This window comes from Carettochelys insculpta, chromosome 27 (genome assembly GCF_033958435.1).
Source record: "Carettochelys insculpta isolate YL-2023 chromosome 27, ASM3395843v1, whole genome shotgun sequence".
Lineage (NCBI taxonomy): Eukaryota > Metazoa > Chordata > Testudines > Carettochelyidae > Carettochelys > Carettochelys insculpta.
The window spans coordinates 11,888,998-11,911,781 of NC_134163.1; the positions used below are offsets into that span (position 1 = coordinate 11,888,998).

Below are 22,784 nucleotides of genomic sequence, written 5' to 3' on the forward strand. Positions count from 1 at the left end.
CCTGTTTATGTTATTGCAGCCGTATTGGGCCCAATTCTCTGTTCTTGCGGCTGGGACACGGGAGGGGGATTAGGGTGGTTTTTAAACCACCTTTCCTCTCCTCGTGGTCCTGGGTGGTTCAGAGCCCGGTGTAAGTTGGAGCAGCCTCTGTGTGCAAGGGGATTTGGGTGGGGGTGGTATTTCCACCCATCTTGAGGCCCCTTTATGCTCCCTTAGTGCCCCCAAGAACTGGGCCCACGCTGTACAATAGCCCTGGGACAGCATCCCAGGCCTATTTATTTGTTGGTTTTAATTCTTGGTGCCCCAATCTGCAGAAGCTCTTGGACTCGTCCAGCAGGAAGCGGACGTCAAGTCTTTCCTGGAGGGACGTTTCAGCCCAGGGCCTCCGCTGTGGGTATGGACAGTTCCCAGCAGCAGAAAAATTGAGTTCAAAGCTGTGGTGGTGGCTGCTTTTGGTTTCCTACTCTTAGTTAATCTGGGTGGCCTTGTCATAGCCACGTCTGCAAGGCCGCAGAGGTAAGGCAACCTCGCACGCTACCCTCGCGGCTGGATGTCACGCGGCGTTAAACCGGTATTGCCCTGTGCTCCCGGAGGCTCTTTGGCCATGGGGATTGAATCTGAAACCTCTGCAGCAAAAGGAATCAGCTGTTCGCCCATGCTGGGGCAGGCTCCTCAAGCCCTGTGCGCTGCTCGGCCCGAGACAAGGGCAGGGTGTCACCCGCGTGGGTTACACCACCCCCTCCAGAGGCCAAGTTTGGCTTTGGAACCAAACTTACCCAGAATTCAGTGGTATTTGGCTCTGGGATCTTGGTAATGATTCTGGGCTTTCTTTTCCATGGCTGTGCAGAATAAATTTTGTTGTGCATGCCAAGTCACATGGGGATGTGCGCCAGCTGTCGTAACACACCCTGCCAGCTGAGGGTGCTCTTCTAACTGGCTGGGCAGCACCTGAATCTCTGCTGGGCAGCTGCCCAAGCACTCCGCTTACAAGCAGTGTTATTCGTGATGCACCAGTGCTGGGGGACAAATCAGGGAGGTGATCCAGAGAGCTGCTCTCTAGAAAGTCAGGAGGGCAGGGCAGTCGGGAAGGGAGGTGATGGGTGGTGGTAAATAGAAAGGGAAGGTTTTGTGTGGGGTCAAGGTGCTGGCCTGAGGTGGCAGAGATCTGGGTATAACCTCTAGCCACATCCTTCTGTACGTGACGTTGGGAATGCTGTGGTGGTGGTGGTGGTGGTGGTGGTGGTTCTTCCATCCTCTAATCTAGTTACCCGCTGCTCCAAACTCCGGCCTTTAGCTTGCTTGCTCTGTGTCTTATCAGAGCCCTGCCCACGAGGGCACTCGAGGCAATAGAAGACTCTCGTTGCTATTACACTGGGGTGTCCTGGAAGCGGTGCCTGGCTCCAAAGCCCCCTGTGTGACCCACCCCAGCTGCCCCCTTTCCACCAGGTTGGCTTCTCAAACCTCAGGACATTACAGCTGTCCCGATCAAACACATCGCAAGAACCTCATGGACGCATCCTAAAGAAGGTGGCCATCTAATGTCCCCCTCCAGCTATTTATTTTTCACCTTCTCCATGCCATCGTGTGTCTTGTGACCTGTGTAAATAGCATCTCCAACACCATGTGACTCAGAAACTATTGCTTTTATATTATTATATATAGTAAAAAATACCCTCTCATCTATTTTTGTAAGTTTGTGTCCAGGTACTTTGTGTAGGACATGTAATGTGTACGTTTGCTCTGCTGTATTGTTCAGAGCATTTTACTGCTATGTTACAGTTTGGGGTTATAATGAAGAGGAATAAAAGTCGTTCCGCGTCAATGTTTATTTTCCTTCAGTAATTTCTAAAGCGAAGGGTGGGTCCAGATTTGAAGCCGTTAAGGCTGGAAGGGGCCCTTCTGATTAACTTGTCTGACTTCTGTACCACAGGGCAGAGAATTGCATACCAGCGATTCCTGCTGGAAGACCATAATTTTGTGGTTGGGCTAGAGTTGTCCTTAGGAAAGAGATGTTTAGTTTGATTGTTTCGCATTTGCCATCTTTCAATCAATGCCAGAGGGGTGGCTGGGATGAGCCTGTTTTCAGCAAAAACAACAAGGAAGCTCTTTAAAGATGAACAAGGTTTGCTAAACACTCAAAAAGTGCGTCTTTCTTCGGGTCTGAGTGGCAGCACCGGAGCCAAGCATCTTTTGTCAGCTGGAGAACAGGTGCGTCTTGGGTAGCAACTGTGCCAGCTTCCCTGGAAGTAAATGCCAGCCCTCAGCAGCGCTTCTGAACTGAGTCTGACAGCAAGGGCGAGCAGATCATTGCAACGGAGGTGGTGGTTTCTGTGGTCTCTTGTCTGTGGGTAGGTGGTTGATTTTGAGACCTGCCCAACTTATTACACATAGGCTGCCAAGAGCCCTTTGGGCATTGCTGACCAGAGCTCCATCAGGCCCAAAGGGGCAGTTAACAGCAGCACGTAACATACCCCTAAAGGAGTCGTGACTGAACGGAGAGTAAAGGATTTGCAGACGAATCCGCTGGGATACTGGTAGTCTGGGGTAGAACAGACCCCCTTGTTCCTGTGTAGGAGCTTTTGACCTGAAGGGAACACACATCCCAGCTGGGAAACTCTTACAACTGCGGTTAAAAACCTCAATGCTGCCCCTACAGCACACAACCCTTCCTGTGCCCCAGGCAGCCCCGGTGGGCTGGGAGGGGCCCCTCCAGGCTAGCAGGTGACAATGCACTGTGATCCTCTCCTTGTTCCTGCCCAGTTGGAACTGGAATGAGCCAAGTCCAGAGCAAGCAGCTGTTTCAACTTTGCATTGGGTTTTTTCCAGCCCAGCGAAGTCTCCTTGCTGGGCAGCACAACGCAAGTTTTTTTTAAAAAAAAAAAAAACAAAAACCATCAAAAGTTTTCCCAAGATCAGCGTGGGCCAACACAACTCCTGCAATTAATTTTGTGGGGGGGGGGGGGGCGGGGGGGAAGGGACAAGTCTAGGTTGGATTTCACAGCCGATGAACCCAAAGGGGAACCCACCAGGAAGGAGTGAAAATGCTCCAGCCTTTGGCTCTGGGAGTGAGGGAACCGCAAGTGATCAGTAGGGTAAGAGCAGACGAAAGGGGTCTTGGGAGGCTGCAGCTGGTGTGTAGCAACCAACTTTGCTCCATGGCTTTTTCTGGGGAAGGCAGTGTTACCTAATGGCTAGTGCTCTGTCCTAGGAGACCTGGGGGCTATTCTTGATTCTGCCGTGGGAAATGACACCCCCATCACTAAAAGGGCAACTGGGCTGCTGGAAAGTGCTCTGGGATCTAGCATAGAAAGAGCCCCGTGTGTGGGCAGGGGGAGAAGTGACTTAGGTGCCTAAGTGCCATTGGAAGGCTTCCTGCGCCTCAGTCCCTTAGGGGCTTTGGGAAGCCTTGTCTCCTCTGCAGCAGAGCAGCTTTGCTCTCTGGCCTGTGAAGGAGCAGCCAGTGCAGAACAGGACGAGGAGACATTGGCTGGCACAGGGGCAGAGCTGAGGATAGACTCTCACCCCCTGCTCCCATCCAGCTGTGTGAATACAGCCTGTGGCTGCAGGGCCTTGCAGGGCTGACTGACTCTCTCTTGGGTGGGTGTGTCGGGGTGGGGGACACGAGCCAGGGCCAGCAGGCTGTGGTTTCACAAGAGGGGCCTTTGTTCTTTCCTTTGTGGCCAGCTCCAGACATCCCTTCCTTTTCCAGCCCGCCTGCTGGGGGTGGATTTATGGCTGGGGTTTGACAGCCTGGGAGGCTGGGGGCCTCTGCTAATCCCCAGCATCTCCCCAGTCGCAGGCCTCTGCTGGCATCTGGCCTGGATGCCTCGGGGTGGGGGAGGGGACCTGCCATTCCCTCCATCATCCAGGCGTGGGCCTCTTGCTGGTGTGAGTCCTAACTGGTCCCCCAGACAGGTCTGATGGGGCGGGGGGGTAGGTGACTGAGACCTGCCAAACTCATGTCACCCAATCATTCATTCACCACCAGCTCACTAGCCTGGGCTGTTGTTCCACCATAGAATCCTAGAACAGTAGAACTGGAAGGGACCACAAGAGGCCATCAAGGCCAAACCCTGGCCCTCATGGCAGGACCCAGCGCCAGCTAGCCCATCCCTGTTAGATAGTCCTCGAACCAAAGGGTGAGGAAATGGAATACGTAAAACGTTTGTGAACATCCTGCAGTAAACACATATCGCATCCCAAATCGTGGTGTGCGCAGTTCTTGGAAGAGGAGTTACAAAAGAATGGTTTGACGCTGATGAAGGCCCGTCTCACAGTCACCTGCGCTGAGGCTCTTGAATTATGGTAAACCCTTGAAATACGTGGCTTCGAGTTGCACGTAAGTCGCTTTAACACGAGTTAAGCACCCCTTGAAGCTGCTCTGTGACCCCTTCCCCCAGCCACGCGGCTGGCGCGTTAACTGCCCCATACAGAAAGGCTGGTCAGGCTGACAGCTGCGTGGCTGGAGGAAAGCAGGGGGAAGGGTTTTTCTGACCCAGCTGTGAGGATGTGTGACAGAGGGAAGTGCACAAGGATTGCGTGGTGATCGTCCATGCAGCCTGGGAAAAGCCTGTCCCCTGTACACCCCTTGCACCGGGCTGTGTAGGACAGAGAAGTGCAAGGCCGGGAGGGAAGAATGATGCTGCAGAGTTAAGCTTGTCCTGAAATTCCCAAGGCGAGACATGCTATTGCCTCTTTCACCTGTGCAGCTCCAAACACCTCACTGTTATTAATCCACAAAGCTTCCCAACAGCCCTGGCAGGTAGATACCCTTCCCCCTGTGTCACAGATGGGGAAACTGAGGCACATACTTGGCTCAAGGTCATGGGACTAGAACACAGAAGTCCCAGCTGCTAATTCCTACTGGGTCACATGCTCCTCACAGGGCAGGGAACAGAACCCAGAAATCCTGATGCGCCTTCCCCGCAGCCTAACCACCAGACCTTGTAGACTTTATAATGAAACCCACATTAACTGCCTCATACAGAAAGGCTCATCCTTCCCTTTCATAGTCCGAATGGCTCCCCCACCCCCAAAATCTCTGTCGCACCAGGCGCTCTCATCTCCCGCATTCAAAGCGCTTCCGAACCTCCTGGACCCAGGCGATGTATTTGGAAATTCGGGTGTAGATGTCTGGGTACCTGCGATACCCACATCTCTGCCCAGAGAAGGAGACGATGCCATGTACCCTGCCCCCACACACGAGGGGGCCCCCGGAATCGCCCTGCAAGACAAGAGGAAACCTGTTGTTAGCACTGGACGGGACTGGCTAAATCAATAAGAAGAGCAAAGTCTCGGGAAACCAAAACTAAGCCTAGGGATGGCTGTGTATTGCCCTAGGTAGAAAAGAAGGGCCCAGGACTGGATTACAGCAAATATAAAGGGGATTTTGGACTAAGGTGGCTGGACACAGACAGACGCTGGGGTTCTCACTGTCTCCTTTGCTCCCTAGTCCCCTGCCTCCTGGTCTGGCCTAGACAGACATGGCACCACTGACTGTACTCCAGTAGATGAGGTGGGGAACGTTTATGTGGCAGACAGTAGCCATGGGTGGAATAAAGTTTGTTCTGTGCACCAAGGCAGGAGTGGATGTGCACCACCCATAGAAACACAGGCTGCTGGATACGGGTGCTCTGCTAATCAGCTGGGCAGCAGCTGAATCTCTCCTCAGCTGCCACCCAAGTGTGCAACTTACAGGGAACGCTGTCGGTAGGCGTGTCCGGCATTGATGGGTGTTGCCCTAGCCAGGCCAGACCTTACTGCTGGGCTCCTACAGGGGACAATACTGACATCCAAAACCCCCTGGGGAAGAAACTCAGGAGTCCTGGATGTGTGGCTGGAAGCAACAGAACGAGGAGGAGACTTTCAGTGTTGGAGTCGGAGCGGGCATGGTGCAGGCACTATGGGTAACATGGCTGGTGTGGACAGGGCTCTGCCACGGGGAGATCACAGCCCCAGTGATGGCCGGGCACCAGAAGCAGCTTCCTTGCAAAGCTTTTCCCTGGCAGTTCAGGCTCCGCAGGAGCACCCAGAGGAGGGGAAAGCACTTACCGAACAGACCCCCTGGAGGGTGCTGTTCAGGCTGGCAGCGCACAGCATGTCCTGGTTGACGCGGCTCGCCCAGAGGGCCTTGCAGATCTTCCTGTCCACAATGGTCGTCTTGGTCTCCATGAGCTCGGTGGGGATGGTGCCAAAGTTGGAGGTGTCGCCCCAGCCCAGCACCCTGCACACCACCCCAGCAGGGAGGTCAGAGTTGGGCTTGGGGAGCCTGATCCGCTTCACAAACTGGTTAATGACGGCCGAGTCATTCAGCTGGGGAGACAAGCAAATGGGACCCAGGTTAGTCCCTGGTGGGAGGGGAGTTGTCTGGTGCACGTGGCTGAATCATACAGGGCAGCGGTTCCCAACCTGGGGGTCCGCAAGGGTATCGCAGGGAGTCCGTGGAACAAATAAAAGATCAACAAAAATGATCCTAAACATAAGTTTTAAATTAATCGCAAAGTTACCGTCAATTATTATTTTTAGATTAAACCTCTTCCAATTGTGTCATTCAGCACTGTCTGAAAACCTGTGCCATGGTTTCCTTTTTCACTGACTGAAGTGTACGGAGCACCTGGAATTGGCTGTGATGGGAGCTTGGGGGTGATTGTGGGTCCGCACAAGCGAGAAGGTTGGGAACCACTGATACAGAATTTTATCGTTGCCCCCCCGGGCTAATGGAGCTGGCATGACAGGCACCTGCTTTCAGTGCCACAGGTTCAACTCCTGCTGGGGAGGCTGTGAGCCAAATCGCATCCCCAAGCTAAGTGTGTCCTGCCTCCACCCCTGGTTCTGCCTCAGCATCGTGCAGTGGTTAAAGCATCATCCCATCCCAGCGGCGCCCGTTTGCGCAGGCGGCTGAAGGTCTGCAGGTCAGGCAAAGCTCACAAACGGAACGTGAGCGCTGCCGGGCAGGCGCGGCCGTCCATCCTTCCTGCACAATCCAGGGGCCACATCCACCCTGGCTTTGAAGCTGGGGGGGGGTCGCTTCGTTAAAGCCCCCCAGACTTGCACCAGGGCTAGAATCTTTATTTGGAGCTGCAGTGCCACCTCGTGGCTGATTTAGTTGTTCCTTTCAGGAGCTGGGCTGATGTAACCCACACACTGGCCTACAAAGAGGCACCTGGACCAGTTACCCAGTAAAAGGCTGAATCTCTTCTACAGCCTTAGCTCAGGCTTTTAGCCCAAACTGTTGTGTCCTGCACTAAGCTCCAGGGGTACCAGGTTCAAATCTGCCCAGTGGCAGTTACAGTGAGTCCCAGGCAAAGGTGGAAGGGGGCAATCCAGCTATGCCGCCCTGGGTTGTGTTTCTAATTCTGACCCCCCATCCTAAGTCCTGTGCCCCAGGTGCTGGGGCTGCTTCTGTCCTGCTGCAGAGCTATTTTGGGTTCTCCCACTGCTGCCATCAGCAGTTCCCCTGGGTCCAGGCATTTCCAGCCCAGTAGACCCTGGGAGGAGAACACAGGCTTGTGACATCACAGGGAAACCTGCTCACCTGTTTCACCTCCTCCACAGTCTCACCTACGGCCAATGAAAACCCCAAACGGCTCCAGTTCCTTTGAAGCCATGAACTTTGAGCATCTCTGATCTGAACCCCAAACAAATGCCTGTCTCCCAGCTCTGCAGGGTGAGCTCCAAAGGAGACATCAGCAGAATTAGCCCTTTACTCCACAATGGGTCCAATCCAGCCCTTCTGTGACCTCTGCTGGCTTTAGCATGGTCACACCGGGGGGAAATTTGAACCTGTTTTTCCTGTCGGGGGGTGCGGATGGAGGGATAATGTGCAGCTACATTCAAAAAAAGCAAACAGGATCTTAAGACTCATTACAAAAGGGACAGAGAATCATAGAATCATAGAACAATAGAGCTGGAAGAGACCTAAAAAAGCCATCGAGTTCAGCCCCCTGCTCTAAGCAGGACCAAACCCATCAGATCAGCCCCGCCAGGGCTTTGTCGAGGTGAAACAAACACCTCCAGGGATGGAGACTCCACTACTTCCCTGGATAGACCATTCCAGTGCTTCACCACCCTCCTCGTGAAAAAGTTTTTCCTAATGTTCAACCTGGACCTTCCCAACCACAACTTGAGACTGGTGTGGAAAACGTGAACAAGGAAAAGTTATTTACTGGTTCCCATGACACAAGAGCGAGGGGGTCACCCAAGGAAATGAATGGACAGCAGGTGTAAAGCTAGCAAAAGGCAGTTCTTCACGCAGCGCAGGGTCGGCCTGTGGGACTCCTCACCCGAGGAGGGTGGGAAGACCAGGACTTTAACAGGGTTCAGAAAAGAGCGAGATCCATTCAGGGAGGTCAGGTCCATCTATGGCTATTGGCCAGGCTGGGTAGGAACGGTGTCCCTGGCCTCTGTTTGTTAGATACTGGAAATGAGTGACAGGGGAGGGATCACTCAATGATCACCGGTTCTGTCCGCTCCTAGGGCAGCTGGCATTGGCCACGGTCAGCAGACAGGACACTGGGCTAGATGGGCCTTTGCTCTGACCCAGTCTGGCCGTCCTTATGTTCTTACGCTAAGCAGGAGAATGATCTCCCGTATCCCAGGATAGGGTTTGGCCCCCCAGAGGAAAATTCTCTCTAAATTCTGAGAACTTTGGAGCCGCTGGAGGTTTGCATTTGGGTTGGGAGCTTCTCTCCTTCCCCCGGGCGCTAAGGAAACTGTGTCCTGACGCAACCCAGGCAGCTCACTTCCAGCAAGCGGATGTCATTGTGGACGGTCCGGGCGTTGAAGTGTGGGTGCATGATGGATTCCCGGAGGCTGAAGATCTGCTGGGAGGCCTCCTGGTGTTTCAGGGAATGAGCTCCCAGCACGATGCGCACAGAGGAGGAATATCTGAAAGGCACGGAGAAAGAGATTGGAAGCAGCCTGTGGCAGGCCTTGCTTGGCACAAGGTGACTGCCAGGAGCAGGCTGCAGGTTGGAGACAGTATGGGAATGGGAGCATAAAATGAGGGCCGGGAGCACCTGAAAAGGGGTAGAGGCCGAGCTGCCCTGCTGGGATTTGAACCTGTAGCCCCAAGAAGTGCAAAAAGTTCAACAAGGTTGGGGGTCTGCTATCAGCAGCTCTATAAGGACTTCTTTCATGGCTCCTGCTGCTATAAGGGCAAAATCAAAAAAACTCAAAACTCTCCAGATTACTTTCAGTAAACGGTGAATGATTAAAAGCCCCAAAATAAACAGCTCCCATCTCAATAGCAAACAATGCGTGATTTCAATATGCTGGATATCTCCCTCGGCGGGCTCCAGAGAGCCTGTTTGGGTGTGAAAGTCAGGCAGACAGTGGTACAAACACACATGTAAAGTATAAGGAAATAGAATATGTAAAAGTCTGTGCCTGTCCTGCAGTAAACAGATATCGCGTTACAAATCATGGTGTGTGCGCTGGTCTGGAAGCAGGGGTTACAAAAAGTCTGGCTTTGAGGTTATAATTAAGGACTGTCTGGTACCCACACACAGTGCGGCTCTTGCATAACTGTGTTTTTTACCGAATTGGCAAGAATGGCTTTTCTTGGCACTTTGGTTGCCGATCCCTGAACCAGGTGCTTCGACGTAGGTGGGCCGGGCTAAGGGCTCACCGGAACATCCCGGAGCTGGGCAGTGGGGCAGGGACTCCTCTGCCCCTTGCAGCGGAGAGGGGTTTTATCTCACATCGGAGGGCAATGCAGTCCTCGGGGCTCAGTGGGGTCCCGTGAAGGGTGGGGTCTTACCTGGGAATCACACAATGAGCGGCTGTCATCACCCACTTGCGCCAGACCAGGAATCCCCCGCAGACGTGCTTGCCGTCCAGCTGAATGGAAGTGATGTAGGGCCGGGAGTGGGGCTTCACCTCCTTTCCCCCGATAATCCAGCTCCCATGGGCACCTGTCCCAAAGCAGATCGCTGTTGGCGGGAGGGGAGAGGGAGGCACCCTCCAACATGGACAGTCTCAGAGGGGGCAGGCAAGGATTCCCAAAGGGGTAGCAAGCAGCAGCCTGGGAGCCAGAGGGAGAGGTTGTGGCCCTAGAGGAAGTAGGGCTCAGATCCAAATCTAGCACACGTGGAGGCTGCTCCATTCACTGCCAGGGGGCTGAACCCACAGGTCCCGGGTGGGGAGGTGACCTCTCTCCCACAGACTGCCGCACTGACCCTACACTTGCCCAAGGTGCTGGGGAGGGAGCTGGCCTTAAAGCTCGGCCTTTCCTGGCTCCCACACCCCGATGGAAGCCAGCAGATCAGCCCTCTCTCTAGGTATTCATGAGCTGGGAGCGGAGGGGATCCTGGCACCCACAGGGCTCAGCGGCTATTGTCAAAGCCAGTGTTTCCCCGGCAGGCTGGGCTATTGCCCCCTGTTTTATAGGGGGGAAACTGAGGCCTGGAGCTGAAGCAACTTTCCTAAGGTCTCCAAAGCATCTGAGGCAATGCCCTAGATTGGTGCCCTAACCACAAGGCATTGTTTCCTCTCCCTATCAATTGGTACCCATAGCATTCCTTGCAAGCTGAGCCCTCTGGGTGGCTGCCCAGGGGAGATTCATACGTCACCCAGCTGGTTACCAGAGCCACCCATACCCGGCAGCGTGTGTTTCGAGGGTGGTGCACATCCATTGGTGCACAGAACAAAATTTATTCTGCCCAGGGGGTGGAAAAAAATTAGAGGGAACCCTGCGCAGGTCCCTATCCCCTGCCACTTCTCATCATTTGCGGGTTCAGCCCAGGAGCATCCGTGCCCAGACACCCTCACCTCGTGGTTCCTCCAAAATGAGCCCCTAAGTCCCCAGAGGGCCATCATAGCCTGACGCCACCAACACCCATTTACCTGCTGGGATGAGCGCAAGGAGCAGTGCTAGCTTCCCCAGCAGCAGCAGGTTGGTGCTCCCCATGCTGAGGGTGGCTGCTGGGACAGTGTGTGCTGACAGCTGAGGCTCAGGGGTGGAGGGTTAAATAACCCCAGCTGGCGTGGGAGGGTCCTGCGGTGTCACTAAGCCCCAGAGCCAGGCTGCTGCTCGGCTCTGCCCGACCCGTTCCATTTGCATCCGCTTTGGTCTGCAGAGCTTATGCAACCCCTTCTGCCAGCCCCTGCAGCAAGAGCCCCAAGGGAGAAACCTCAGGGCTCATGCAACGTCAGGGGGAGATGGAGACACTCCGAGCAGGCACGGGGCTGTGTGCCTTTGCAGGGAGCGGATGGGCTCTTGGGCAGCCCAGAGGCCCCGGTCGAGGGGTGCTGGAGATGTGCGAAGTAGGAGCTAGCTCCCCTCCCCGGCACTCGCTGCAAGACCAGGAGGGACACTTGGGTCTGGCTGGCAGCTGCTCCCTGAGACAGAAAGAGGCCAGGCTGAGTTTCAAGACAGCCCTGGTTCAAGGGAGCCACTTTTGGGGGACGGCTAGAAACCGGCTGCTCTGAGCAGTCTGAGCAAGAGCCTGTCTCTTCCTGTGTGTCTGTACGGCACCAAGGGTCGTCTCCCCAGGAGCACTGGTTGCGACTAGAATACAAACACATAACAATGGAAAAACACATGACTTCACGAGAGGCTGCATTGCTCAGTGGTTAGGGTCCTAGGCTGGGACACAAGATGCCTGACTTCTTTTCTTATCTCTGCTACTGACCTGCCAAGTGAGCTTTACCAGGTCATGTTCCCTCTCCCTGCCTGCTTCCCGATCTGTAAAATTAAGACCATGGGGCCAGTGCTGCAAAGGTATTTAGGCACTTTGATGTCAATGGGAGTTAGGTGCCTAAATACTTCTCAGGCCCTGCTACTTCTGCACCTCTGAGCTGCTATAGCAGATAGAATAGGCCTCTCAAGACTTTCCATGGTGCTTTTTACGGTGGTATCGCAGTTCAACCATTCTCGGTGTTTCCTTCCCAAAACCAGGTGAGATGTGATGCGTTTGGCTCAGGTTTGCTTTAAAAAAAGAAAACTGCTCCAAAGAAAATTTAGGGACTAGTATAAAAACAGGGCACAAGGCCACAGAGATCAAAACTGAGGAGACACCCTGGCCACAGACCCCAGCCAGACACACCCAAGGAGCTTCCCAGAGATCTAGTCACTGAATGCCTTCCACATACCACCTGGAAGCCAACACCCAGCCTGCCAGCTTCCCCTCCACAGACAGCCCCAAAACTTCTGCATGCAGAACTTGGCAGACAGAAATGTGGCTTGTTCCCCCAGAGCGGCACATGTGCTAGGTGCTAAAGTGAACCACTGGAAATTGAGGTCCTCAGAGGGCAGGAGGGAGGTAAGTTTTACACAGATGCTCTCCTGGCACCTAGAATGGAAGAATGTCTAGGTTTGGCCTGCGGGAAAAACCTGAGACTCAAATTTTAGACCTTTCCCCAGAAGTTCAGGCCTGGACTTTATTGGCATTGGAGAGAAAAGGGGCTGCTGGCAAACAATTCGAATCCCACTTCAAAGGCACCTGCAGATCTGACAGCTTGGTTCAGCTCATTCTATAGATAAGGGCCAGCTGTGAAAGTTGGAGGTGGATTCCAACCCTGCTCATTGAAGGGTTTGCTTCAGTCCTGGTCAGCTGTAGGAAGCAGATCTTGGTTCGAAACCTCACCTGCTGATCCAGGCCAGGAGCAGTTTGCAAGTGGGGCTGTCATGTGGAGAGCTGATCCCTCTCTGCTAACTGAAGTGAAATTCATCGAGGGTTCTGAGGCCTCTGAAAATGGAGTAATTCAGGTACCTGCTCAAGACTTAAAGTGGGAAGCTTTCCCCATATGGATTTCCCAACCCTAGCAGCGGTTTTACTTTCCTTACTTCCTGAGTCCGTTTGTTAAAGGAAACCGTTGTGCTGGGGGAGGAGGGGGCAACATAGATTTTCCTGGCACCCAAAGTTTCTCTTCCCCTCCTGCTTTTTCCCCTGGGTTCAGGCAGCCTCCAGCCAGCAAGATCATCAAAGAGATCCAAATGCTCCTTGGAAAATCTTGGAGCCAGACACATCTTCCTGGCTGAGATACTGCCATTGGTACATGCCCCACCGTAGCTGTTTGTTTTGATAACTAGAATCCCATTGTGATGTTACTGGACTTTGAGGTGAACATGGAAAACGTTGTTGCAACCACTGTTCTATGTTTGCACCAGGTCTTGTGCAGGTGAGGTGTCTCCTTGCTGATTCTCGGTCTGCTGCTCACCTGCGTGTACCATTTGTATATTTGGAGTTACAAGTACTGGGTCTAGGCTTGTGTTTGACGTTTGGTTTCTGGGAGACCTCAACAGGAGGCCTGTTGTGAAAGGGTTAATAACCAAGTGAAGCTGTGCTTGACAAAGAAAGTTGATGGGCTCCAGTCAACGTAGGAGGAATTTCGCTGTGATTGTGCCATCCAACAGACAGGCAATGGCTGGGTGCCAAACAAGGCTTTAGACTGATGAGCTGCCCTGTGTGAGGCTCCGTCTCCAGTGTGTTTCCATGCAGGGAGAACAATGAAATTATTCCCGCCACGTGGGCAAAGGTAGAAAGAGGAGGCCGAGAGCTCCTGCATTTTGTCTTCATTCCGGCTCATCCCTTTCAGAAGCATCTTGGCTGTGAACTAGGGCCCAGGAGGATCATCGTTATCAACCCATCGGTATCAAAGGATGTGCTCCAGAGGCTCTTAAGGTAGCAGCCAATTCTGCCTCTGCGCAAGCCTGCACCAAGAACTTTGTGGTGGGGGAGGCGGTAACTTTAAGAACCCTCTTGCCCTCCTCCCGTGGCAGCCAAAAGAGGAAATAAGGGGCTGGTTTATTTGAATGACTTGCACTCAGGGGCTTTAGGGGCTGCAGCCTGGGGTCCCTTAGTCTGGGACTACAGCCAGGACCTCCCCAGCATGCGGCAGCTCTGCTGTTTGGGGGGGAACGCAGCTCTACATGGTTCTGCTCCCGCTCTCCCACTAGCGGTGTTCACTTGCAGGCTCCGCCCCCATCATGCCCGTTGCCCAAGAATCACGGCCAATCAGAGTGGGGGGGGGGTCGGGCAGGTGTTCCTGCAGGCAGAGGGCTGAGGAACCACCTGTTCCCCCCCCTTCCTAGGAGCTGTGCCAGGTAAATGCTCCAATCCCCTGCTCCCTCCCGCCCCGGCCCTCCACCCTGACCCTGCGCTCCAGCAGTCCCGTCCTGCACACTGAACCCCTGATTTCTTGCCCCACTCTACAGCCCAGGAGCGCCCCCTCCCCCCAGCAAAATCTGCAAGCCCTGGACCTACAGAAGTGGTAAGTGGGCCCTGCAGGCCCTGGCTGGGAGGAAACAAACAAACCAAGCGAACGCTAGTGCTGGACGAAAGCCGGCAGCGGTTCTGAAATGCCCCTCACCCTGAGCCCAGCTTGCTTGAGGGCTTAAAGCTGGAAGGGGCCAGTTTATCTAATTGGACCTCCTGCGTATCACGGGCTACCAGCAGACACCCAGCGGTGTGCCCCCAGCTAGAAACAGACCCACATCCTGCAGCCCTGCCACTCCCCAGAGACTACATTATTACATGCCACAGGCAAAGCACTGGGCACCAATGCCTGAGGTCCCTGCAGCGACAGGCTTAAGGGTGACGTGCCCTGGGAATCCTAGCAAGAAACCCACACCTGCACTCTATAGAGGAAAGGTAAAGTATTTGTCTTAGTTTGGGGCCATCTCTAGATTTTCTTTAAGGTCCTTCTCAGCTGTCCTAAGTGTCTTATTATACAATTAAAAACCCTCTTCTTATTCCCAGGAATTTCCTGGGCGAGTGCTAGGTCAGCTTGGCTTGCCTAGCCAGGCACACTTCAGCCCTAACTCCAAAGACGTCTCTCTCTTTGCTGGCTGGGCCTTTCTTCCATTCTCTGTAGGTTCTCTGCTTCTTTTTGCTACAGTTAGTCGTCCACTTGAGCCCAGCAACTTCCTCTACAATGTTGGGCCTCTCGCTTGGGGCGCAAATTGCAGGTTGGTTTTGGGGAGTTGAAGAAATTTCCAAAGTCCAATTCACGTTTCAGTTTGGAGGTCTTTTCCTGAGTCCCAGCCCAGTGTTCTGCCCACTAGGCTTCACTGCTTCCCTTGCTCATTGCTGGTGGCTTTACAGTCCAAGCTTTTCTTCGTTTTCAGTTGCACACCCCGACAGGATCGACTCTTCCCTCCCAGGGAACGGGGTTTTGGATGATTATTGGCATGATAGCAGCCCCTAGAGACCAGCTGAGATCAGGGCTATGAGGTGCTAGGCCCTGCGTATCATCCCGGCTCTCTGTACCCAGAAACTGTGGCCCAGAAAAATTAAGAGCCTTCAAGGCTGCGGAGGGAGCCTAGCAATCAGAAATCCACCCCAGCTCTTCTAATGCTAGAGCTAACCATGGTTTGGTTGAGAGGTGAGCTTAGTCCTTATTTGCTTAACCAGAACTTCTCCCTCCCCCCCGCCTCCCAAACACATAATTTGGTAACTTCCCTGCCACCCAGAGCTGGCTGCAATTCTGACTTCATATGCCCCTGATGCAGTGTGCTGGTGTAACTGCCCCCAGGCAGACTTGAACCTGGGAACCTCTAGAGCTTAGAGCAGGAGCCTCTACAGTCTGAGCTAAAAGCTAAGGTCGTAGAGGAGACTCCTATCTTTGTGTAAGTGGTCTAGGTGCCACTGCAAGTGACCCTCTCTCGTCGGGCACCCCTGGGACCTGACCAGTACCACAGGAGAGAATTTGCCAGACCATGGGAGGTCAAGATTGTCTAGCACATTACCACCCTTTCTGCTGCTTACTGGGCTTTGAGGAGACAGTTGGGGTAAATTACAGCTACATAACAGCCCAGAACACAGAGAGCCAGGACTGGTGGCTGGAAACAAATGTTATGGGACCATGGGAAACTTGGCCACACCCATGATAAATGGTCGTCCAGCTAATTAAAATCATTCCAGATTATGGATGTTGCCGGACAAGAGAGAGTTCTGGAATAGAGAGGTTCAACCTGTACATTGGCCAGTGAACCACACCCCGAGGTGTGTGGGTTATACCAGGTTCCCTTTAGCTCCCATTTCTCCTCTCCAGAGCTGGCTGCATTTCTAGTACCGTCCATCTAGGGGTTATAAAGCATGCTGGGGAGGCCAGGAACGCTACGCTGTCACTTCAGACGCCATCGCCGCCACAGTTCCCAGGTGAGCTCAGCACTGAGGCAGCCGGCACTGCAAAGATATCGGAACAAACGATGATACTTGCAAAATGTCCCTCCATCCCTCCCCTTCACCTGAAACATGGGTGACGGAGCAGCCTGGTTCTGCACCATGCTTAGTCCAGGCCGGATCTGCAGGCTGTCAAGTGAAGCTTGGAGAGACACGGATGTAAATGAGAGGGTGGGTGAGCATCAGTTCTGCTGGGTCAGGACTCTGTCTCTGGCTGGTTGGGGGATGTAGGCGAGGTCGGTCTGGCTGGATGCTCACAAGCTGTCAGGCACTGAGAAGGGATGCAGGCTCCTTTCGGAGCATGTCCAGTGCGTGCTTCAGGTCTCCCCTGAGCCTTATGTTCCCAGACTGTCTGATCAGTGGCAGTGACAGGCGTCGCCCAGCAGAAGGTGCTGTAAGGATGCTGGAGAAGGGGAGGAAAAAAAAAAAAAATCCCTTCACATCCTCAGCTCAGCCATCCACCGCCCGCCCGCCACACTCAGGACAATAACACAGCTGGGGATGCTGAACGGCAGTGCTGCCCCAGCCTGCTGCTGGTGAGCAGAGAGACAGCCGGGCTGACCACCCAGGGCCTGCCTTTCCCTTTCCCTTTCCCTTTCCCTTTCCCTCCGGAGCATCGCCTGGATCCGCACAGGGCTGCGAGCCAGAGGGTGAGGCAGCCAGAGGATTGAGGAGGAAAATGGAGTAAGTACTGTTTTGGGGGGGTGTTTTTTCCCTTGCTCTGGGCATGTGTCGGTGGCTGTGGGGAGCCCAGGGGCGTCCACCTGTCCGTCTAGGTGCCTTCAGCTTAGCAGCTTCTCCCCTCCCCTCCCCACCATGCCAACCGCCCTGCCCGCCCCCCCCCCACCCGCTTGAGGTTGGGTTCGGGCTCATCTGCCCTCTCCTCGGGAGCTGACCACTCCGGGTGGCTTTCCCCTCCCGCTGCATGCACCCCTCCAGCCCCCGCTGCTCCTGCTTGCTGGTGACAGCTCAGGGCACTGCTCCAGGACAGGTGGGGAGCGCAGCGGTGGCCTCCCCTCCCGGGCCCTGTCGGGGGGAAGGAGCGGCAGGGCCTGTTTGCCGTGATGACAGGGGGTGGGGGCTGGCGCACGCCTGGGTGCAGGCGCCCCCTCCTCGCCGGGCTATTTTTGCAGTGACTCAGATAAGGGCTCCGTCGGCAGGGCCTGTGTGGGTTAGCGAGGCTGGGGCTGGCGGCAGGGCCCGGCGAGCCAGGACCAGGACCGTGCTGAGACTGGTGCTGGCTCGGCCGGGAGACTTGGATGCTGCCCGCTTAGGGAGACAACAGGTGGAGGGAGGGAGGATATCAGACCCCGGAGAGACTTGGCCTGGCGCCGAGCTTCTCCCCAGGAGCCTGGGAATTGTGGTCCCCCCCCAGGACTCCAGCAGCTCCTGGCCCATCCCCTCAGACCTGCTGGCTCCAGTGGTGGGGGGGGCTGGTGTGTCTGGCGCAACTCCTGCCCCATCCCTGCTGCTCAGGTCTCAACCCGGGGCAGGAGGAGGAACAGGTTTTCCTGTGCCACCAGAGGATCCCGGCCCCTCCTGCCGTGGGTCAGGAGCCCACAGCCCTGGTCACCCAGCTCCCCAGAGGAACTCGCCCCGGCTCCTACCTCCTCCCTGCGGCCCCGGCTCAGCACTGGTGCCTGCTTGGCTGGGAGCCAGGTGCTCCACAGGTCCCAGGCATCTGCGTGCCAACAGCAAGGCTCCTGCCAGGCCTGTAGTGAGGTGGTGTGTCCCCAGGCTCCCCGCCCCGGCCTCCCTCTTTCCCTTGTCTGCCTTTGGTTCTCCTCTCGGCGCGATCAGAGGAACCAGGAGACGCAGAATCTGGGTCAGTGGCTGGCGGGGGAAAAATAAGCTGGAGCCAGGGAGACGTGTGAGATGCATCTGGGAAGCCTGAATGCAGATTCTCGGCAGGGGGGCAGAGGCGGCAGAGAGCCCCCAGCCTCGCCCAGCAAGAGGCGCTGTCTGGTGCGGGGCAGGAGGGCTGGCTGAGCTGGGGGAGCTCTCAGATTCTCCCCTCTCAGCCTCTGCTAGTGCGAGGTGCTGTCGGGAGCCAGGCAAGGGTGTGACTTCTCCAGGGCCTGCAGAAGCCAGGCAGCTGGTAACCTCGCAGCTACTCAGTCTGGGCACCACCTGCAGTGGGGCAGGAGCAGGGACCATGGAGAGCCAGCAACATCCATAGTGCTGGGAAGGCTCATCGCAGACATGGGGGTCAGAGAGCATTGGACAGCTGCAGGTTGTGGATATTTTAGTTGCCCCACACGGCTTCCCCACACCAGCTGTCAGCCACTACCTGTGGCCAGGTAGGGGGCAGACTGATGCCCTGGGATTCCTCCCATCCTGGCCACGCCTAGGCTGGGAATGTCTTGGGAGCAGATTGCCACAGCCCAAGCCTTTGGCGCCCATCCATCAACACCTGCAGCTCCTGTTGGCTGTGGTGCCTGTTAATGTGACAGGCCCCGAGCAGGGGAGCGTGAGGCTGATTTTGCCAAGGGGCTAGAAGGCCCTGTTTCCCGGGCTGGAGAATGTTGCCGGGAGCTGGATACCTGGCTGTAGGAGGCCTTGGCAAATCCAAGCCTGATGCTTTGGGAAGTTCCTCGGCCTATCTGTGATGCTCCCAAGCGGTTTCTCTTTCAGCAAGAATAGCTAGTGCATAGGCTGCAAAACCCACCAGTGCAGACAGCACCTGTCGCAGGAGGGATCTGGACAGCAGGCGAGGAACCAGGAGTCCTGGATTCTGCTCCTAGCTCTGGGAGGGGAGTAGAGTCTAGTGATGAGAGCAGGGGGGGCTGGAATCAGGACTTCTGGCTTCTATTCACAGCTCTATAGGAGGCTGGGACCTTCCATGGATTAGTTTCTGCCTTGGTTTCCCAACCTGTAAAATGGGGCTAAAGCTGTCCCGCCTTGTGGCACAGCAATGCAGTTTAATGTCTGTAAAGTGCTTTGAGATCCTATGAGGACAGGGCTTATTAAAATCAAATTATGACTAAAGCCAAGGAGGCTGACTCAGTTGGGTCTTGAGCGCGATACACATGGGTGTAGCGTGGAGGCTTTTTCAGGGGCTGTCTGCAAAAACCGGTGTCATTAGGTGCCCACTGTTGGAGGGACCGGTCCTGGTCTCACACAGCTGTAACTGCATGGCTGATGGTGGAGTCCCTCCTGATTTCCATCGCTGTGAGCGAGAGGGCAGTCGGGCCTGCGGCAGGAAGGGAGAAATCATACTGCTTTTCCTGAGACAGGAAGGATGATGGAGAGATTCATTGCCTGGCTGAGCTCATTTCCCCAACTCTACCACAGGCAGCCTGGGTGACCATGGGCAAGTCCCTTAGCCTCTCTGCGACTCAGTTCCCCGGCTGTACAATTGCCAAAGTAGCTTAGTCAAGCTCCGAGTGCTGCTGTGAGTATAAATACGCCACGGATTTGAGCCCCTCTCAATCCTCTGAAAACAGGGGTCATTCAAGTACCCTGATAAATGCATCCACCCAGGGACTGGTGCCTTTGCAGATAGATTGGAAATGTACCAGCATCTCTCTGAGAGGTAACGTTACAAGGGGCTGCCTGGACCTCTACCCTATGAAGGGTGACCTGCTCTCCTGGCTGGTAGCAATCCGAAGCTCGTCTTTGCATGGGCCAGCCACTGAGGAACGGGACACACGCTTGACAACCCAAAACAAACAAGCAGTCAAGCAGCACTTTAAAGACTAACAAAATAATTTATTAGGGGATGAGCTTTCGTGGGACAGACCCACTTCTTCAGATCCGAGCCAGACCAGAACAGACTCAAGATATAAAGCACAGAGGTCCAAAAGTTGTTATCAAGGTTGACCAATCAGAAGAGCAGAGGGGCGGCAGGAGGTGGGGAGGAGTTAAAATCTTTATCTAACTCTTATCTTAGGTTTTGTTTTAGATAAAGAGTTTGATTTTATTTAACTCTTAAGTCCCCCACCCCACATCCCGCCTCTTGCCACCCCTCTGCTCTTCTGATTGGTCAACCTTGATAACAACTTTTGGACCTCTGTGCTTTATGTCTTGAGTCTGTTCTGGTCTGGCTCTGATCTGAAGAAGTGGGTCTGTCCCAGGAAGGCTCATCGCCTAATAAATTATTTTGTTAGTCTTTAAAGTGCTATTGGGCTGCTCGTTTGTTTTGGTAGAATACAGACCCACACGGCTACCTCTCTGTCACTACTTGACAAGCCAAGCATGTTGTGCAGGTGCCCAGCTGCACACTTCTGCCCCTGTCCCCAGCACCCTCCTCTGACAACAGGTACTAGCCGGCTTGATCCTACGGGCAGTCGGTGGCAAAGCTCCCAGCGAGGGCGAGAGGAGTGCGGTCAGCACATGGACGACAGCTATGCTGGATGCTCCAGGTGCCGTGACTCCCCTATTCCTTTGTCTCTCCTCGGATCCATTTGCTTTTCACACTGGGGGCGGGGTGGGATGGGCTGTTCTGGACCCGGTGGAGACCTGATGGACCGTCTTAAAAACCTGCACAAACTTTACGCTAAATCTGGAAGTCCTCCCTTTGCCCAACTGCGGGGGCCTGAGTAGAAAGGGAGACAGGGCTCGGGACTGGACCCGCCGCAATGCAAACGGACGGGTTGGTTTTATTCAAAGTTCCTGGTCGGTTTCGCTTTCTGGTGGGTTCACCCCAATAGGGCACTCCAGTCGCTGGGCTGCAGGGAGGCCAGGTGGGTGCATCTGGGGGCGTAGGTTTGTCGCTTACGTCCTCTGGGTTTTCTGTTTCCGTTCTGGTTTGAGCATTGGCCTGCTAAACCCAGGGTTGTGAGCTGAACCCGTGAGGGGGCCATTTAGGGATCTGGGGCCAAATAGCTTTAAAAAAAAAAAAAAAAAAAGGATGGTGCTTGGTCCTGCCAAGCGGGCAGGGGACTGGACTCGATGGCCTCCTGAGATCCCTTCCAGCTCTGGGTTGTGTATCTCCATAATTCCATGGCAACGGTTTGGTTGGAGTTTGCTCTTTTTTTAATTGGTGCTGATGCACTGCCCCCCCCACCCCCCGTGCGCACACGAGGAAGCGCATGGAGGAGCCTCTTGCTAAGTGTTGTGCCCCATTCTAGGGAGATGCGCTGAAAAGCAAAGCCCCCCAGAACACGCTGGTTCGGGGAGAGAGTTTGGGCAAAGCCAGTCTTGGTTCGGAGCCAGAGGAAGTTTGAGCCTCTGTTAAGCCTCAGCTTCATTTTGAGTTTGCATAGACCCCCGATCTTGAAGGAAGATTCCCTTGATACCGCCATACTCCTCCCGGCTTTGCCACAGAGCTAAACGGGTCCAGCCACCCTGCTTTTTTCTGCACCATGAGGCCCAGGTTTGACACTGTCTGGTTCCACAAACTGTGCAGCACTCGGTATGGGGGCTCCAGTCCAAGGAAGCACTTAAGCATTTCAGTGAGTGAAATTCAGAATAGAAATACTGGGCTGGAAGCTGGGGGCCATCTAATTTTTTCCATCCTGGGCGGCATAAATTTTGTTACGTGCACCACCGACGGTAACACACGCTGTGGGCACTCTGCAAATCATTTGGACGGCATCTGAATCTCTTTTGAGCAGCTGCCCAAGCGCTCAGCTTATGGCGAACGCTGGCTGGAAGGGACTTTCTCATGGGGGATCATCAAGACATCAGGCTCAGTGCCCTGCACTGAGGTCAGGACCAAGTGCAGCCGGGCCATCCCTGATCTTAAAAGCCTCCCACGAAAGGGATTCTGTCCTAAATCTCCCTGCCGCCAAACCAAGCCCAGTACATCTCAGTCCTACCTTGTGTGGACATGGAGAAGAATTCATCACTGCCCTCATAACACAAGATGTCCTGTTGCACTTTATTGACTAACAAGTATTTTGGAGCATAAGACCTACTTTATCAGGCGCATCTGATGAAGCGGTTCTGTGCCCACGAAAGCTTATGCTCTAAAATAGCATTTAGTCTATAAAGTGCCTCAGGACGACTTGTTCTTGAAGATACAGACTAACAGGGCTGCCTCTCTGATACTTGATAACATATTTGAAGACCCTTAGCAGGCCCCTGCTCCATCATCTTTTCTCAAGCTGGAACGCGCCTGGTTGTATTGGCTTCCTAGCGCATGCCTGCAACTAAGCACATGCTTCAGGGCTTTTTCCTGGATTTGGGAGTCTAGATTTGAAGCTGGGGCTTGTGTTGGCTCTGCCAGGCTTTAGAATGAAGGTTTGATGCATTTTTTGTAAAGGCAGGGCTGCTGGTTGGGATTTGGGCTCTGTTTTATCCATACTGCTGGTTGTTGAGTCGGGAGGGGTTAGCTAAAATTTTCCATCACTTGTTGAAAAGCCTTTAGTGCTGCTTTTTTTTCCCCCATCCCAGTGGCAACATTTCTGCTGGGAAGTAAGTGGAGATTTTATTTTTCCACCTTTCACCCGTGTTACTGCAAATTTTTTTCCATCCATGGGTGGAATAAGTTTTGTTGTGCACACCAAGGCATGTGTGGATGTGAACCGCTAGGAGTGCTGTGCTAATCAGCTGGGTGACACCTGCATCTCTCCTGGGCACCCACCCAAGCGCTCAGCTTACAGGGAACACTGCCTTTAGCCGTTCTGCTATGTCTCCTGGCCTGCACCTACCGTGAATTCCCTCTGCCCTTCTGACCTCCTCAGGGCCGATGAGCCTCACTAGAATCACAGC

The 22,784-nt window shown here is 54.4% G+C and overlaps 2 protein-coding genes across 8 annotated transcripts in view; one reads left to right on the forward strand and one right to left on the reverse strand.

Annotated features, from left to right (window-relative positions):
- Positions 1 to 5,043: 5,043 nt before the first annotated feature.
- Positions 5,044 to 17,816, reverse strand: PRSS57 (serine protease 57). Of its 3 annotated transcripts, none has more exons than XM_074978560.1 (6): positions 17,735 to 17,816; positions 16,193 to 16,530; positions 9,761 to 11,509; positions 8,742 to 8,886; positions 6,052 to 6,312; positions 5,044 to 5,224 (listed from the first exon to the last, which is right to left on the reverse strand). In XM_074978560.1, exons 3-6 carry the CDS (start codon positions 9,787 to 9,789, stop codon positions 5,060 to 5,062), a joined length of 600 nt encoding a protein of 199 aa, XP_074834661.1. In that variant the 5' UTR covers positions 9,790 to 11,509; positions 16,193 to 16,530; positions 17,735 to 17,816; the 3' UTR covers positions 5,044 to 5,059. The 3 variants fall into 3 exon arrangements, with proteins under 3 accessions (XP_074834661.1, XP_074834660.1, XP_074834658.1); XM_074978559.1 differs by having other exon boundaries at positions 9,761 to 9,914; positions 17,735 to 17,815; XM_074978557.1 differs by lacking the exons at positions 16,193 to 16,530; positions 17,735 to 17,816 and adding an exon at positions 16,018 to 16,108 and having other exon boundaries at positions 9,761 to 9,914.
- The window catches only part of PALM (paralemmin), a 67,069-nt gene continuing 60,908 nt past the window's right edge, over positions 16,624 to 22,784 (forward strand). For all 5 annotated transcript variants that reach the window (XM_074978550.1, XM_074978552.1, XM_074978551.1 and 2 more), the window contains exon 1: positions 16,624 to 16,811. In XM_074978550.1, coding sequence (XP_074834651.1) covers positions 16,807 to 16,811 — 5 coding nt within the window. In that variant the 5' untranslated portion in view covers positions 16,624 to 16,806. The remainder of the gene's footprint in view (positions 16,812 to 22,784) is intronic.